This window comes from Scyliorhinus canicula, chromosome 8 (assembly GCF_902713615.1).
Source record: "Scyliorhinus canicula chromosome 8, sScyCan1.1, whole genome shotgun sequence".
Classification (NCBI taxonomy): Eukaryota; Metazoa; Chordata; class Chondrichthyes; order Carcharhiniformes; family Scyliorhinidae; genus Scyliorhinus; species Scyliorhinus canicula.
The window spans coordinates 7,670,866-7,689,869 of record NC_052153.1 but is presented as its reverse complement, the minus strand read 5'-3'; the positions used below and the strand labels follow the sequence as shown (position 1 = coordinate 7,689,869).

General features: G+C 49.6%; 1 protein-coding gene across 2 annotated transcripts in view; it reads left to right on the top strand.

Moving 5' to 3' along the window:
• Nucleotides 1-17,556, top strand: part of LOC119970093 (coronin-2A-like) — a 189,319-nt gene extending 171,763 nt beyond the window's left edge. For both annotated transcript variants that reach the window (XM_038804108.1, XM_038804109.1), the window contains 6 exons: nt 1,537-1,641; nt 3,976-4,072; nt 6,942-7,054; nt 11,523-11,613; nt 13,943-14,178; nt 16,548-17,556. In XM_038804108.1, coding sequence (XP_038660036.1) covers nt 1,537-1,641; nt 3,976-4,072; nt 6,942-7,054; nt 11,523-11,613; nt 13,943-14,178; nt 16,548-16,679 — 774 coding nt within the window. In that variant the 3' untranslated portion in view covers nt 16,680-17,556. The remainder of the gene's footprint in view (nt 1-1,536; nt 1,642-3,975; nt 4,073-6,941; nt 7,055-11,522; nt 11,614-13,942; nt 14,179-16,547) is intronic.
• The last annotated feature ends 1,448 nt before the right edge of the window (nt 17,557-19,004 follow it).

The following is a 19,004-nucleotide window of genomic DNA, read 5'->3' as shown; positions in this document are numbered from 1 at the left end:
GTCCTCCCCTGTGTGCGTGGGTTTCCTCCGGGTGCTCCAGTTTCCTCCCACAGACCAAAGACGTGCGGGTTAGGTGGATTGGCCATGCTAAATTGCCCGTAGTGTCCTAAAAAGTAAGGTTAAGGGGGGTGTTGTTGGGTTACGGGTATAGGGTGGATACGTGGGTTTGAGTAGGGTGATCATTGCTCGGCACAACATAGAGGGCCGAAGGGCCTGTCCTGTGCTGTACTGTTCTATGTTCTACATGGGAAGATGCCCGGTCTTTGCATTAAACCCATCATTTGGGGGGAGATGGTGGTAATGTCACTGGACTGTAATCCAGAGACCCTGGCTAATGCTCTGGGGTCACGGGTTCAAATCCCACCATGGCAGCTCGTGGGATTTAAATTCAATTAATAAATTTGGAATATAAAGCTAGTCTCAGTAACGGTGAAACTATCGATTGTTGTAAAAACCCCATCTGGTTCACTAACGGGGCCTCACGGTAGCATGGTGGTTAGCATCAATGCTTCACAGCTCCAGGGTCCCAGGTTCGATTCCCGGCTGGGTCACTGTCTGTGTGGAGTCTGCACGTCCTCCCCGTGTGCGCGTGGGTTTCCTCCGGGTGCTCCGGTTTCCTCCCACAGTCCAAAGATGTGCGGGTTAGGTGGATTGGCCATGCTAAATTGCCCGTAGTATAAGGTTAATGGGGGGATTGTTGGGTTACGGGTATACGGGTTACGTGGGTTTAAGTAGGGTGATCATTGCTCGGCACAACATCGAGGGCCGAAGGGCCTGTTCGTGCTGTACTGTTCTATATCTATATCTATATCTATAATGGCCTTTCGGGAGGGAAATCTGCCATCCTTACCTGGTCTGGCCTGTCTTGTTATGCTCTTGACGTAGCATAAGCTGCTTCCTTGATGTTCACTCTGACAAAGGGAGGTTTAGACGTGGCGATAACTTCAACACGTTTATTAAACTATTAACAATTCTCCTACTCGGACTCGACTCTCCTGTTAATCCTGCTACAGCTACTCCGACTGACGAACCAGTCTGCTACAATCCACGTGGTGGGTGTGATGTTCAATCAACCCTGTGTCTGTGCTCACTAAGTGAGTGTCTCCACTGGAAAGAGGAAGATCATGTGTGCTGTGTCCTTTTATATGGGTTGGTGTAAAGCCCTCCTGTGGTAGTGTCATCTCTGTGTGTATCGTGAATGCCCATTGGTCGTGTCCTATCTTACTGACCTATTGGTTGAATGTCTGTGTGTCATGTCTCTGGTGCTCCCTCTAGTGTCTAGCTAGTCTACATGTATTTACATTAACCCCTTGTGTATTTACAGTGATGCATATCACCACATGGCCTACACGTGACTCCAGACCCACAGCAATGTAGGTGACTATTAACTGCCCCCTGAAATGACCCAGCCAGCCACTCAGTTCAAGGGCATTTAGGGACGGGTGGCAAATCCACCCACATCCCATGGAAGAATTTTTAAAAGTTACATTTTTTCCCATTGCATTAATGAGTACCTTCTTCTTATGATTAATTCAGGATGACCTAACTGTGCCTTTACGGGAGGAGGATTTGGACGGGTCCTTGGGTGTGCTTTTTCCATTTTATGACCCTGACACGTACATGTTATACTTGGCAGGAAAGGTAAGGCGCGTGGCCTCAATTATTGAACTTTGTAAAAAAAAAAATTTTTATTCAGCAAATTTTCAACAGTTTTACAATAGAAAACAACACCTCAGAACCCCGCCCACCCACCCACCCAACAGTCACAGTAACCAACTCCCAAAAATGCATGATGAACAAACTGCAACAATTGCGAAACACCATCACTCAGCGCCCCCGGAGCAAACCTCCCCTGTTCCAGAACCTCCAGCAGGTCCTCCCGCCGTGCCCCCAGCACAGGGCGGAGAAACTGACCTCCACCCCGATAAGACCCGTCTATGAGCAACGAAAACCAATCCGGTTGAGGCCAGAAGATCTGCCCCCACACCCGCCTCCAGCTCATCTGGTCGGACACCCCGAATGTGGCTTTGAGGGGACCGGACGCCACGTCCTCATGTAACGCCCCCGAAATGGTGCTGAACACCGTCCTCCAAAAACTGGACTAGTAAACCAGAGAACCAGAGTGATGCTCTGGGGACCCAGGTTCAAATCCCGCCACTGCAGATGGTGAAATTTGATTTGAATAAAAGTCTGGAATTACAAGCCTACTGTTAACCATTAAAGCATTGTCGATTGTCATAAAACCTCATCTGGTTCAGTAATGTCTTATAGGGAAAGAAATCCACTGTCATTACCTGGTCTGGCCCACATGTGACTCCAGACCCACAGCAATGTGAATCATAGAATCCCTACAGTGCAGAAGGAGGCCATTTAGCCCATCGAGTCTGCACTGCCCCTCTGAAAGAGCACCCCCACCGAGGCCCACTCCCTGCAACCCCGTAACCCCACCTAACATTTTGGACACTAAAGGACACTTTAGCATGGCCAATCCACCTAACCTGCACATCTTTGGACTGTGGGAGGAAACCGGAGCACCCGGAGGAAACCCACGCAGACACGGGGGAGAAAGTGCAGACTCCGCACAGTCGGCCAAGGTTGGAACCGTAGCTGGTTCCCTGGTGCTGTGAGGCAGCAGTGCTAAACACTGTGCCACCCCACCCCTTCCCCCAGTAACTCCAACCACCATGGTTGCTATGTCTGTTCCATTCATGTGTAAATGTGAGATAGATTAATCCCATTCTGGAAGTTTAAAGCTAATTAAATACTTGCAAATGCATTCGTAATTTTCTTGCAATAGGCATTACAGTCAGGTGAATTCCTGCCCCAGGTTGTTCTACTCTCAACCCAAGTGTGTAATAAGAGCTGGTTACAGAGGAACTCTGGGTCAGCGAGAGGTCATTCAGCCAGTCGAGCCAATTCCATCATTCAACGAGATGGTTGCTGATCTGTGTCCTGACCCCAGGTCCCTTTGTACCTTCAGCTGACAAAAATGATCAACCACCGGTTTGGAATTAACAATTGAGCCAGCATCTCCTGTCCTTTTGTGGAAGAAAATTCCAAAGCGCCACCGCCCTCTGCCTGTGAAAGTGTTCCCTAACTTCAGGGTGACAGTCGGGAGGCAGACAAGTGCCCAAAGTGATGAGTGATTTACTCAGAATTCCGTCTCGCTTCCATATTGTTGGGAAAGCCCAGCAGAGCCGTGCCGGTGGTTAAGATGCCCGAGGCTCTCAGTCTAACCCCTTGTTCACCCCCTGGTATCCTTGACCAGATTGTGAGGCAGGAGGCGGCCACAACAACCCCTGCCCGAGAGAGGGGACAAGCGGGCCCGAGAGGGTGGGGAGAGGTGTCATCTGAAAGGCAGCCCCCTCTGGCAGTGTCTGGCTCGATGGTCTCCTCAGGTTCTGCAGCTTGGCTTGAACCCTTGGCCTACAGGGCAACACGGTAGCATGGTGGTTAGCATAAATGCTTCACAGCTCCAGGGTCTCAGGTTCGGTTCCCGGCTGGGTCACTGTCTGTGCGGAGTCTGCACGTCCTCCCCGTGTCTGCGTAGGTTTCCTCCGGGTGCTCCGGTTTCCTCCCACAGTCCAAAGATGTGCGGGTTAGGTGGATTGGCCATGATAAATTGCCCGTAGTGTCCTAAAAAGTAAGGTTAAGGGGGGGTTGTTGGGTTACGGGTATAGGGTGGATACGTGGGTTTGAGTAGGGTGATCATTGCTCGGCACAACATCGAGGGCCGAAGGGCCTGTTCTGTGCTGTACTGTTCTATATTCTATGTACTGACCCGACCTGTAGATTAATCCCACCGCATCCAGGCTCACACCTCTGTCTGATGCTCGTGTACATCCTGCTGAAAGGGAATGATTATTCCGAGGCTGTTGTGGCCCGTCCTGGATTAGGGTTTTTGAGTACGCTTTTTGTTTTGAACGTTGCAGTGATCGAAGCCTGATACCTACTTTCATTCTTGCTCCTTCACAGGGCGAAGGGAACATCAGGTACTATGAGCTGAGCTCGGAAAAACCCTACCTACACTTCTTGATGGATTTTCGCTCTGCACTACCTCAGAAAGGGATGGGTATGTTCACTTGGCACAAGAAATATGTAGGCCCGGATTTTCTGGCCCTTTCCCACCAGCGGGTCTTCCGGTCCCGCCATGAGCGGGCGCTGCCGCCCCCCCCCCGGCATGGCGGGTTCCCTGACGGCATAGCTGGCGAGCAACGCAAATTACACGCCGCTCGGTGGGCGGGTCTGGAAAATCCCAGCCGTAGTCTCATTCTTTTAAGCTGTTAAAAATGTTACACGGTTTTTCCTTTAATTGTAACAACCAGATACGTGGGGCGGAATTCTCCATCCCGGGAAAAATCGGGAAGGCCGTCGTGAACTTGGCCGAGTTTCACGACGGCCTTGGAGGCCGCTCCTCGCCTCCTATTCTCCCCTCCCGGTGGGGCTAGGAGCGGCGCTCCGTAACTCTCGGCCGCGGGGGCGTCGCGCCAAGAATGACGCGGCCGGCGCGCCTAATGACGTCAGCCGTGCATGCGCAGGTTGGCCGGCTCCAACCCGCGCATGCGCGGCTGACGCCATGATGCTGACGGCACGAGTCCGCGCATGTGGGGTGGCCGTCTTTCCCCTCAGCTGCCCCGCAAGACGTGGCGGCTTGATCTTGCGGGGCGGCGGAGGGGAAATAGTGCGTCCGATTTGGACGCCGGCCCGTGATCGGTGGGCACCGATCGCGGGCCTGTCCCCTCCCGAGCACAGTCGTGGTGCTCTTTCCTTTCTAGGCCACCTACAAGCCCCAAACGGGCTTCTCACTCCCGTTTCACGACGGCAGCGACCAGGTGTGTTAGCCGCCGTCGTGAAGCGGCCGCGAACGGCCGGCCGCTCGGCCCACCCGGGTCGGGGAATTGCGGGGGTCGCTGTTTTTCACGGTGAACAGCGATTCTTCTGAGCGGGGGGGAGAATCGCCAGGGGGGGCGTGAAATTTGTCGGGGGGCCCTCCCGCGATTCTCCCACCCGGCGTGGGGAGTGGAGAATCGCGCCCGTGGCATTTATGTGTGAGGTGTAGTTACTTGCCAAGGCCCAGGGAGGGGGAAATGCTGGAAGCAGAACAGTCAAGGCAAATGACTGCAGATGCTGGAAAATGGAAATAAAAACGGAAAACGCTGGAAACGCTCAGCAAGTCTGGCAGCATCTATTACCCCCCCCCCCCCCCCCCCCCCCCCTCCATCTGTGCCCTCTGGTTATTGGCTCACCTCCGACGGAAACAGTTTCTCCTTATTCACTCTCTCAAAATCCTTTGTGATGTCCAACAGCACTGGCTAATCTCCCCTCAACCTTCTCTGCTCCGGGAAGAACAATCCCTGATTCTCTAGTCTCTCTGCGCAACTCAAGTTCCTAATCCCTGGTAAGGGCAGACGGTGGTATCGTCACTGGACTGGTAATCCAGAGAGCCAGTTTAGCGCTCTGGGGACCCGGGTTCAAACGGCAGGTGGTGAAATTTGAATTCAATTTTTTTTTAAATTTGAAATCCATAAAAAATCTGGAATTAAAAGTCTAATAATTACCATGGAATTGTTGTCGGAAAAACCCAATTGGTTCGCTGATGTCCTTTAGGGAAGGAAATCTGCCGTCCTTACCCGGTCTGGCCTACACGTGACTCCAGGCCCACAGCAATGTGGTTGACTCTTAAAATGCCGTCTGAAATACACTCAGTTCAAGGTCAATTGGGGAGGGGCAATAAATGCAGGCCCCGCCCACATCACCAAAATAATTTTTTAAAAATTCTGTCTTTACACTTTCCAAGGCCTGGGCACCTTGTCAGCTTCTGATATGGAATAACCTGGATGAACTTTACCTGATGGTCCTTATATCATTATTATATTATTATATCATGCTGCACTGTATCATGTGATGAACTTGAGTGATGACAAGCCCAATATCTCAGCAAGGAAGACTTTTTAAAATTGCATCATTCCTGTGTGTGCGCAATGTCGCTCAAGCAGAAGACAACTTGTGGCTCGACTCGGTTGGAATTATTATTTTTTTTTTTATAAATTTAGATTACCCAATTATTTTTTCCAATTAAGGGGCAATTTAGCGTGGCCAATCCACCTACTCTGCACATCTTTGGGTTGTGGGGGCGAAACCCACGCAGACACGGGGAGAATGTACAAACTCCACACAGACAGTGACCCAGAGCCGGGATCGAACCTGGGACCTCAGCGCCGTGAGGCGGTTGTGCTAACCACTAGGCCACCGTGCTGCCCTTCGGTTGGAATTTTAAGAAATTATTTCCTTTCATGTGGAAGTGGTGTCGTACGTCAGTGATTGCAATTGCGACCTCTCCCTCGCATTCCCCACACCTGCCTTTCTCTCCCCCATCCCGAAGTGCAAAGTGGAGGAAAGAGGGTTGGAGGGGCGGCGATGGTTAGGGAGAAAATTCCAGCATTAAAGACCCAGTCAGCTGTGTTGTGGCCAATCCACTTACCCCCCCACATCTTTTGGGGTTGTGGGGGTGACACCCACGCGGACGCGGGGAGAATGTGCAAACTCCACACGGGCAGTGACCCAGGGCCGGGATCGAACCCGGGTCCCCGGCGCCGCGAGGCAGCAGTGCTAACCCACTGTGCCGCCCTCCTTTCTATGTGTACGACAGGTTTTAATCGCAGCGCTTTAAAATGTCTGCTCCATGCTTCAGCTCTGACTTCCAGCTCTTTCTACAGTTTGTTTCTCTGAGTCTGCACCCAGGCTTAACCAATCAAGCACATTGAACATCAATAATAAACAGCCTCACAGAATCGAACGCCGAACAATTCAAAACGATACATTGCGCGGATCTGAATAATAACCTCCAGTCCCTACTGCCTGCCTTTCTTGGCTGGAGAGTGAGTTGCAGTATGAGTTTCAAATACACTGGGTATAAGTTTGTTATTATTTTTAATTTTCAGGTATAATGCCAAAGAGGGGCCTGGATGTCTCTAGCTGTGAAGTCTTCAGGTTCTACAAGTTGGTGACAATCAAGAGCCTTATTGAGCCTGTTTCCATGATTGTGCCTCGCCGGGTAAGAAACAAAGCGTAGAATTAGACAAACGGGCCATTGGGCTCAAAGGTCCATGTCAGCATTTATGAGCCTCCTCCCACCTCTCTTCGTCTCACCCTATCAGCATACCCTGCGACAGCTTTCACCCAAATTTCCCAAGGCACTTCGCAGGAGGGATTGTCCAGAGAAATATGACGCCATGCCGCATATGGAGATCTTAGAACAGCTGACCAAATCCTTGGTCTAAGATCGAAGCTCTGCAGTCCTGCCACATTCAGCCGTGAATGACGGTCAACAATTAAATAACTCACTCGAGGAGGAAGCTCCACAAATATCCCCATCCTCAATGATGGAGGAACCCGGCACACCGGCGCTAAAGGCAAGGCCGAGGCATTCGCAACAATCTTCAGCCAGAAGTGCCGGGTGGGTGATCCATCTCGGTCTCCTCCGGAGATGTCAGTCTTCAGCCAATTTGATTCGCTCCACGTGATATCGAGAAACGGCTGAAGACAGTGGATGCTGCAAAGGCTATAGGCCCTGACAATATTGCAGCAATATTACTGAAGACCGGAGGATGCCAGGCCCTCTAGCCGAGCTGTTCCATTACAGCTACAACACTGGCATCTACACAGCAATGTGGAAAACTGCACAGGTGTGTTCTGAGCAGGACAAATCCATCCCAGCCAATTACCGTCCTATCACTCTACTCTCAATCATCAGTAAAGTGATGAATGGGGTCATCAACAATGCCATCAAGAGGCACTTTAAATAACCTGCTCAGTTTGGGTTCCGCCAGAGTCACTCAGCTCCTGATCTCATTGCAGCTTTGGTTCAAAAGTTCTGAATGCCAGAGGTGAGGTGAGAGTGACTGCTCTTGACATCAAGGCAGCATTTGACCGAATGTGGCATCAAGGAGCCCAAACTAAACTGGAGTCAATGGGAATCGGGGGGGGGGGGGGGGGGGGGGGGGGGGGGGGGGGGGGAGACTCTCCGCTGATTGGATTCATACTTGGCACAAAGGAAGATGTTTGTGGTGGTTGGAAGTCAATCATCTCAGCTCCAGGACATCACTGCAGGGGTTCCTCAGGGTCGTGTCCTAGGCCCAACCATCTTCAGCTGCTTCATCAATTACCTCCCTTCCACCATAAGGTCAGAAGTGGGGATGTTCGCTGATGACTGCACAATATTCAGCACCATTTGCGATTCCTGAGGTAATGAAGCAGTCCATGTCCAAATGCAGCAAGACCTGGACAATATCCAGGCTTGGACTAACAAGTAGCAAGTTACATTCGTGCCACACAAGTGCCAGGCAATGACCATCTCCACCAAGAGAGGATCTAACCATCGCCCCTTGACAGTCAATGGCATTACCATCGCTGAATCCCCCCACAATCAACATCCTGGGAGTTACCATTGATCAGAAACTGAACTGGACTAGCCATATTAATACTGTGGCTACCAGGGCAGATCAAAGGCTAGGGATTCAGCTGCGAGTAACTCACCTCCTGACCCCCCCAAAACCTGTCCACCATCTACAAGGCACAAGTCAGGAGTGCGATGGAATACTCTCCACTTGCCTGGATGAATGCAGCTCCAACAACACTCAAGAAGCTCGACACCATCCAGGACAAAGCAGCCCCGCTTGATTGGCACCCCATCCACAAACATTCAAACCCTCCACCACTGATGCACTGTAGCAGCCGTGTGTACCATCTACAACAGGGGTGGGCAAACTTTTCCGTGCAAGGGCCACATTCAGAAATTCACAATTTTAAAGGGCCGCATAGTATATTAAGTAAAATAATTACTTCACCCGGTTATGATTCTGGGCGCCTCATATAGAACATAGAACAGTACAGCACAGAACAGGCCCTTCGGCCCTCGACGTTGTGCCGAGCAATGATCACCCTACTCAAGTCAACGTATCCACCCTATGCCAGTAAGTAACCCAACAGCCCCCCCCCCCCCCCCCATTAACCTTAAAAAAAAGAATTAAAAATTTTTAAAGACAAATTTAAAAAACATTTTTTTTTTTTTTAATGACTTGGTGGGCCGCATAAAGACCTTTGGCGGGCCGCATGCAGCCCGTGGGCCATAGTTTGCCCACCCCTGATCTACAAGATGCACTGCAGCAACTCGCCACGGCTACTTTGACACACCTTCCAAACCTCTACCCCTAGAAGGATAAGGGAAGCAGATATATAGAAACACCTGTATGTTCCCCTCCACACACCACCCTGACTTGGAAATATATCGGCCGTTCCTTCACTGTCGCTGGGGCAAAATCCTGGAACTCCCTCCCTAACAGCACAATGGGTGTACCTACTCATGAGAGGACTTGGAATAGGCAAGTTTCACCCAACTCAATAAGCTTTGTGTGTAAATGATGCCAGGATTATTTACAATGCCAAATCAAATTATCCCGCAAAGTTTCAAGTATAAACTCAAGCAGGTGTTCTGAATATTCCAGTGAAATTTCCTCATGACACTTCTCTTTTCACCCATCCCTCCTCAATACTAGAATTGAGCCTCTGATCCAAGGCTCCCATTCTTTCATGCTTTTCCCAAAGATAACGAATGTGTAATATGTAATTCCGGCCTGGGGTGACCGTCTGTGTGGAGTTTGCACTTTCTCCCCGTGTCCGCGTGCGTTTCCTCCCACAATCCAAAGATATGCAGGTTAGGTACTTTGGGTTGCAGGCTTATGGGGATAGGGCCGGGGAGTGGGCCTCGATAGGGTGCTCTTTCAGAGGGCCGGTGTAGACCCGATGGGCCGAATGGCCTCCTGAACTGTAGGGATTCTCCGATTCAACATGGACTTGCGGTTCAAGGAGCCAGCTCACCACCATCTCCTCACAGGCAACTGGGAGTGGGAAATAAATCGGGCCTAGCCAGTGACGCCAACATCCCCTAAATGAGAGGGAGAGAGAGATGGAAGAGATTTCCTGAGCTAAGGGGTAGAATTCAGCGGATTCAAGTTGAAGTTCTCTGAATAGCATGTTTAGTGCTGAGAAAGATCCCGCTATTCAACGACACTTTGCTATTTTCTTTTGGCCTCGGTGAGGAGCTCCCCATCGAGGTTACCGCGGGAAGACCACCTGCGGGTCGGGGCGGCATTTTTAAAAGGCAGCCCCAATCTGTTGACCCCCTCTGCACCCCACCGCTTCAGGACCCTCCACCTCACCCTAGTTACCTCTTCCGGGGTCCTCAAGCCCCACCTCATCTCACCTCGCTTGGGCAAGGCCCCCCCCCCCCCCCCCCCGGGCCTAACCCCTGGAATGGGCAACCTGGCACCTGGGCACTGCCAACCCAGCACCCTGGCATAGCCCCTGCCGTCCTGGCTGTGTCATCCGGCTGTCCTGGCAGTGTCACAATGCCGGGGGAGTGCCAGTGTGCCTCGCTGACCACCCCGTGGATCTCAACGCCCCGGTGAGACCCCCCCCCCCGGAGGCACCATCACAACCTGTGAACCAGTACCAAACAGCATCCGGTTGAGGTCTCGCTGGGCAGGCCAGTTAATCCCGTGTCCCAAATAAATCCGGTGAGCACATAGATACGCGAGCCTGGATCCTGCCCAACGAGAGGGAGATCCAGATCGGAACTCGCTGTGAGATTGAATTGAATTTCGCGAGACATTTATGAGCGTCGCGAGACATCCTGATGCGGGCCTCTCGCGGGATTTCAACGGCCTCGTCCCGACACCAAGTCGGGCGCAATGAGGCCGCCTCGTCGCAGCTGAGGACCCGGGTGGCTGAAGGCATGGCTGCCAATGGTGTTTGAATGAAACCCGGGATGGTGATCGGGCAGCACGGTAGCATGGTGGTTAGCATAATTGCTTCACAGCTCCAGGGTCCCAAGTTCGATTCCCGGAGTGGTTCACAGTCTGTGCGGAGTCTGCACATCCTCCCCGTGTCTGCGTGGGTTTCCTCCGGATGCTCCGGTTTCCTCCCACAGCCCAAAGATGTGCAGGTTAGGTGGATTGGCCGTGATAAATTGCCCTTAGTGTCCAAAATTGCCCTTAGTGTTGGGTGGGGTTGCTGGGTTACGGTGATAGGGTGGAGGTGTGGGCTTGGGTAGGGTGCTCTTTCCAAGAGCCGGTGCAGACTCGATGGGCCGAATGGCCTCCTTCTGCACTGTAAATTCTATGAAACCACGAGGCCGGGACTGAAGGAGCAGATTGGCGCTGGAGGAGATGTGGAGGGTTTGAAATCCATATAAGAATTTTAAAATCTAGATTTGACCGGACCTGGTGCCAGTGTAGGTCAACGAGCACAGGTGCTGACAGGTGAATAGGACAAAGTGCAGGATGGGCGATGGGGCAGCAGCGTTTTGAATGAGCTCAGGGTGGTGGAAAGTGAAAGGCTGGAAAGGGTGCAGTTTGGTTTGAAAAGTATGGCATACTAAACGAGCCTAAAAGTTTAAGAAATAGATATGTGGGTGATGCACTAAGTGGCCAATCAGATTACTCTTTATCCCATATACCTTGCAGTCTGAATCGTACCAGGATGATATCTATCCAATGACGGCAGGAGCACAGCCAGCAATGACTGCCCAGGAATGGCTAAGTGGAGTGAATAAAGGTCAGTCTTGTACACACTGTATAAACCTTATCAGAAACCTTTTTTTATTTACATCCTTGCCCCTTTATAGGATGTTGGCTGTTGTTAAAGTATATGTTTCTCTATACGTTTTTCTACATGTTCTTCTGCTTTGACAAAGAGTCATCCAGATTCGAAACGTTGGCTCCTTTCTCTCTCCACAGACGCTGCTGGGATTGTCCAGAATTTTCTGTTTTTGTTTCCGACTCCAGGAGTCGCAGTAATTTGCTTTAATCTACGTTTTTTTCTAGATTAGGCCATGATCGCATTCACGATCTACCTGTCTTTAATGAAATGGATTTTAATGTGGCTTGTACAGGGATTGATATTTAGCTTGTTCTCCAGGTGTAACAGCGCCAGGATCGGGTGCAGGGTGGTTTTACAGGCCGCTCGATATCGATCTCCGTTAAAGAAAGTCAGAGCGATATTGTGCAGGGTATAAAATCACTCTGCTGCCTGATGCCGTTGGTTTCCTGCCTAGAGGGTCAGCTTAAAATGACCCCCAGTATGCCTGTGTAAACTTGTGAAATCATTCTGTAAGAACATCAGATATAGGAGCTCAGGGCGGTGCAGTGGTTAGCACTGCTGCCTCACGGCACCGTGGACCCGGGTTCGATCCCATGTGGAGTTTGCACGTTCTCCCTGTCATGATATGCCGACATGTAGATAATGATATACAGACAGGCAGCTAATGAACACAGAGAACAGGACATGACCAATGAGCAGGCAGGACACTCGGGGGTGGTATCTCACTATAAAAGGCACGAGGCACTCACACTCCACCTCTTTCCACTGATGAACATCTGCAGAGTGAGTCAGGGTGTATGTACAGTATCACACCTCCAGCACGTGGCTAAGAGCTAGTCTGGTTCAGTCAGACAGAGTAACCACACTTGGGTTAGCAGAGAGTCGAACTCATAGAGAACTGTGCTAACTGTGCTACTGGTTCAATAAATCAGATTGAACTAACTTCAAAGTATGGAGTATCTTTTGGTCAAAGCTGCATCCAGTTGCAGCCTGTGTTATCCCAGAGTCCATAACACATCACTCCCCATGTCCACATAGGTCTCACCCCCACAACCCGAAACGATGTGCAGGATAGGTCGATTAGCCATGCTTAATTGCCCCTTAATTGAAAAAAAAAAGTATTGGGTACTTTCAATTAAAAAATAAAGAAAGTATTAACATGGTTTGTAAATTGCACTGGGGAAACATTGGACGTGTGGGAGAAAAGGCAAGAAAATAAAGAATGGAACGAAAAGAAAGTAGTTTTGAACTGCAGCTCCTGTAAGAAACCCATCAGTCAACTAGCAGACAGCAAGCTCCCACAAACAGTGATATGACAATTGTAGTGTTTAATTGCACAGTGTTTGATTGTGCGTGTCTGGTATGTGTTCTGTGTATGATTAGTTAAGCCTGTGTGTGGCCACTTAGGAAAAGAAACAAAACTGAGGCAAGCTGCGAAAATAATGGGAGCAGACATTTTAAAGCATTGAATAAAACTCCTGCCCTTCTCTCTCTCTCACACACACACACACCCACACAAGCCGGCCTGTCATCTCTGCATATCTCTGTGATATAGAACACAGCAATAATAAAATGTTTCCATTCTGAAGGAGGGTCACATTGGACCCGAAACATTAACCCTGTTTCTCTCCCTACAGATGCTGCCAGACCTGTTGAGTTTTCCCAGCATCCTCTGTTTTTATTTCTGTTTTATTTTGGTTGAAGGGTGAAGACGGAACAATACTAATAATAATAATCGCTTATTGTCACAAGTAGGCTTCAGTGTCGTTACTGTGAAAAGCCCCTAGTCGCCACGTTCTGGCGCCTGCTCGGGGAGGCTGGTACGGGAATTGAACCCGCGCTGCTGGCCTTGTTCTGCATTACAAAGCCAGCTGTTTAGCCCGCTGTGCTAAACCAGCCCCAGCTGAACCAGGAAAGCACTAGGGGGAAACCTCCCAGCTGTCCTTCAGAATAGTGGATGGGACCTGCTACGGGCCAGACTTGGCCTTAGTTTGACATCAAATCTGAAAGACAGTTCCAACAGTGCAGCACACCCTCAGCACTGGGAACATCAACCTAGATTCTGGACTCAAGTCCCTGGAGTGACACTAGGACTAGTGACCTTCTGAGTCAGAGTCACAAGTGCTATCCAGTGACTTACAGCTGATCCAGTGACTTACAGCTGATGTCCCACGCACACACACAAGTGTGCTGCATGAACACTTTATCTCATAGTTCGTCATCCTAACTCCATAATGGCATTTCCTGCGGTTTCAGTCACATTCTTCCCCGTTTACTGTTTCAGATCCTATATTCATCTCCTTAAAGCCTGGCTGTAACAGCCCACAGTCTTCCCCTCTGAGAAACGGGACTGAGCGGTGGGACCCGCCTGGCCGCCTTAAGAAAGAACAAGTGAGAGGGAACGCACTTCCAGAAAAACAGGAACAAAGGAACACAGATAAAATACAAGAGCCGAAAAAGAGTTTCATAACAAATGGTTACGATTTGTCAGAGAGCCCAGTCCCCAAAACAGAGAATGAGGTAGGGTGAAATAGCGTTGTGTTTTTCTGATCCGTAACACTGGACCTGTATGACACTATCCCAGTACTCTCCTATCTCCACCTCACTCACATGCCCCATGTATCGGTCTGAATCAAGTACTCTTTCTTTTCTCAATCGTGTGCCTTTAGACACCTGCAATCCTTTCCTAGTTAGAGTGTCCTCGACTTTCTCACCTGATCAAATTACAATGGCTAATTCAGCCCCATTGATTATCTCCACCCTTCTCCTCCCTCTGCCCCTTCTCCTCCCCATCCCCAAAGACACCCAATCCTCGGAGGAGGCTGAATATCAGTTTTTTTGAATCATGGAATGATATAGAACAGGAAGAGGGCACGTGGCCTTTTGTATATTTGTCCCACTCTGCCAGCTCTATCCCCAAAGCCTTGCATTTTTTTTCTTTTCAAATCCCTTTTGAAGGTTACTGAGTCTATTTCCTCCACCCGTTCAGTCCCAGATTGTGACAACTCGTTAAGTCATTTGTTTCCCTCTCGTGTCACCTCTGGTTCTTTTGCCAATTACCATAAATCCATGGGTGGAATCCAATTGCCCCGGTGCGCCCGAGAATCGGCTTGCCGTGGTGCAGTGCGGCCGGAAAAAGGCAGGATCCCCGCTCCCGGGATCTGCCTGGCTGGTAACGCCTCGCGAGATCCGACGCAATCTCGGGAGGCGTTCCGATGTAACTCACCTTGGCAAATCTGCATATTAAAGCGAGACAGCTGGTCTGACTGCAATGTGCAGATTCCCGAGGTGCCTGAGGCTTTGGGATCTGCCTCGGAGTCCTCGGGCAAGTTCGTGTTTAGCACTAGTCCCCACAAACAGGGGCCAGATGGCACGGCACTCGTGGGAGTCTCCTAGGGGATTGGAGCTGCATGTCCTTTGGGCAGGGTAGTGCCCTGGCACTGATGTCCCTCATCCAGACGGCGGCCTCTGTGCCATCGGGCCACTTTGAAATCATGCCACATTTACCACATTGTTTGGATCAGAAATTGGCTAGCTGGAAGAAGACAAAGGGTGGTGGTTGATGGGAAATGTTCAGACTGGAGTCCAGTTACTAGTGGTGCACCACAAGGATCTGTTTTGGGGCCACTGCTGTTTGTCATTTATATAAATGACCTAGAGGAGGGCGCAGAAGGTTGGGTGAGTAAATTTGCAGATGACACTAAAGTCGGTGGAGTTGTGGACAGTGCGGAAGGATGTTGCAAGTTACAGAGGGACATGGATAAGCTGCAGAGCTGGGCTGAGAGGTGGCAAATGGAGTTCAATGCAGAAAAGTGTGAGGTGATTCATTTTGGAAGGAATAACAGGAATGCAGAGTACTGGGCTAATGGTAAGATTCTTAGCAGTGTGGACGAGCAGAGAGATCTCGGTGTCCATGTCCATAGATCCCTGAAAGTTGTCACCCAGGTTGAGAGGGTTGTTAAGAAGGCGTACGATGTGTTAGCTTTTATTGGTAGAGGGATTGAGTTTCGGAGCTTTGAGGTCATGTTGCAGCTGTACAAAACTCTGGTGTAGCCGCATTTGGAGTATTGCGTGCAATTCTGGTCGCCGCATTATAAGAAGGATGTGGAAGCATTGGAAAGGGTACAGAGGAGATTTACCAGGATGTTGCCTGGTATGGAGGGAAGATCTTATGAGGGAAGGCTGAGGCACTTGAGGCTGTTTTTGTTAGAGAGAAGAAGGTTAAGAGGTGACTTAATTGAGGCATACAAGATGATCAGAGGATTAGATAGGGTGGACATTGAGAGCCTTTTTCCTCGGATGGTGATGTCTAGCACGAGGAGACATAGCTTTAAATTGAGGGGAGATAGATATAGGACAGATGTCAGAGGTAGGTTCTTTACTCAGAGAGTAGTAAGGGCGTGGAATGCCCTGCCTGCAACAGTAGTGGAGTCGCCAACACTAAACGCATTCAAATGGTTATTGGATAGGCATATGGATGATAATGGAATAGTGTAGATGGTTTCACAGGACGGCGCATCATTGAGGGCCGAAGGGCCTGTACTGCGCTGTAATGTTCTATGTTCTACCCAGCCATTAATAAGTATGTGGAAAATCCCCTGGGAATAGCACTGCTGGTCTCCCCTACTGTCCGATAGAGCCATTCACCACGACAAGGCTTTCAGCCCTTTAGTCAGTTTTGCAGCCGCGTTCCTCACTTCTACCTCTCGCCCCGCGGGGCTCCACTTTTCCTAATTATTAATTGCAGGGTCGACCCCTTCAGGTTTCTGTTCCGTGGGGTGGGGGGGGGGGTTTAATCGAATCGAAACCTGCTCCGCGCTTTTAAAAAAAAAAAGAAAACGTACATTTTTTTTGTGTTCTAAAACGACGTGTGGTTTACTTTCGACCAGCTTCTGCAGATGTTTTACCGGCAGCAGGAGGAGATTCGGAGGCTACGGGAGCTGCTGGCACAGAAAGAGGTCAGGGTGATGCAGCTGGAGCTGGAAATTAAGAACGTACGTTTCAGCCCCCTCCGATACTGAAGAGGAACCGTCGAGCGGGGCAGCGGGTGGGCGAAGAACTGCGGAAAACGCAACTCGCCTGACCACTTGAAATAATTATATTTTTTATTGGGGGGGAAAAAAAAAGATTTAATTTGTAAAGCTGTACGTGTTGTACAGGGTGCACATTTTTTTTTTTTTTAATTTATCTCTTTATATGATGGTTGTATATACACAAATTTTTTTTAAAACCGTGCAGTGGCTTTATATAACCTACACTTCCGAGGTTTTACAAACTCGCAGGGGTATCATTTACTCCCGTGGTCACTGTAGCGATTATCTGTGGATGCAATGTAAATACCTATTAATAGCCACCATCCAGGTGGCACATCAGTCATGGCTACTCTGAAGTGGGGGGATTGGTAAGATAGTGACAAGTAGCCAATGTGGTCCAACCTGTTGAGTTTGAATTAAGCAAACAGATTACTGCCATGCGAAATCAGTCGGCCTTTTTATATATAAATATGTTTTAAACAAAAAAAGAATTGATTTGCTATATTGTTTTTAAAAAAAAAAGAAGAAAATCAAGAGTTATATTAACTTGGAAGATTAACTTGGCAACTTTCGGGCTGAAATAGCGTCTGTCCTCGTGTTCATCAATTAATAATTTTACCAAATTCCGCTGTCTGTCTTTGTGTCCTTGGCTTGCGTCACTGGAGTTGCAAAGAGCTTCTGAAGGTTGGAACCTGATCTCCGGCATTGTTATGACGAGCTGTTATGTGTGGTTTCCAGACCTCTGCAGCCCTTTTGAAAGGGGTACAGTGCTGGAAATATTGAGCGTATCTCAGCCCTCCTTATTGCGCTCGAGGTTACTTTTGTTTTAATTGTGGAAAATGTCAATAAAGCAAGCTTTATAAAGGGAAAAAGAAAACTGTTTTACATTCCCTTTTCATCCCCCCCCCTCCCCGGAAAGGCTTTTGGGAAAAGCTGCCAGGGAGTTCAAATTGGGAAGAAAAGGTTTGACAGTGAGGCTGAAATACAGCTCCCGGGAGGCTGGTGGGAAGGGATTCCAATTGGCTCTCGATTTCGCAAATGGCTAGTTGCGAAGTGCAGCTTCTTAACCTAAACAATGGCCGCTGTGGTGATAAGCATCACTGTAAATACACAAGGGGTTAATGCAAATACACTAAGACTAAATAAACACTAGAGGGAGCACCAGGGACATCATGACACGCATACATTCATCCAATAGGTCAGTAAGATAGGATACGACCAATGGGCAGTCAAGACACCCAGAGGAGACACTACCACAAGGGGGCAACCCATATAAAAGGACAGGGCACACATGCTCTTTCTCTTTCCACAGGTGACACTCGGAGAGACAGGGGCAGATCAGAAGCATCACACCCACCGCATGACTTAGAGCAGACTGGTTAGTTAAACTGAGTTACTATAGTTAGATTAGCAGGAGAGTCGAACTCTAGTCGGAGAATTGTTAACTGTTCAATAAATGTGTTAAACCTATCTCCAAGTCTGAACCTTCCTTTGTCAGAGTATATTTCGAAGAGGCAGCTTATGCTACATGAAGAAGCATAACACAACATGGTTAACCCCTTGCATATTTACAGTGATGCATATCACCACAGCCACAAACCTGTAAAGAAATTCTGTTTGCCTCTTTACTGCGGCATGCGAACAAAGCAGCTATTCCATCCGCCCTAATGGATTGCAAAACAGCGTGCATTAGCATCAGCCGCTCGCTGTCAGTCAAACCATTTTCGAATTAGATCAGCGATTTCTCATTCTCACGAGGGGAAAGCAGTGTTTAATGGTGCATCTGCCACTTGACTGCGCGAGGGAAAAGGGGTTGGCACAATCTATCCTGGTTAACCACATGTTGGACAGATCAACCAGAGGCTGTTTCTTTTTAGGCTGTTAGCCAATGTTCCGGCCCCACCCTGTCTGTGTGGAGTTTGCACGTTCTCCCCGTGTCTGCGTGGGTTTCCTCCGGGTGCTCCAGTTTCCTTCCACAGTCCAAAGGTGTGCAGATTGATTGGCCATGGTCAATTGCCCCTTAGTGTCCAAAAGGTTCGGTGGGTTCACTGGGTTACGGGGATAGGGAGGAGCCGTGGGCTTAAGTAGGGTGCTCTTTCCAAGGGCCGGTGCAGACTTGATGGGCCGAATGGCCTCCTTCTGCACTGTAAATTCTTTGATTCTAACCAGTGCCATCTTGTTGGGATGAGTGGGTGTGGAGAGTCAGCCTCTCGAGTGCCCCAGCGAATCCGACACAGTTTTTCAATGGAATTGATCGTGTTCCGCATGACGCCAGTGCTAGCCCATTAACGGTTGATGAATTGCTCTGGAATT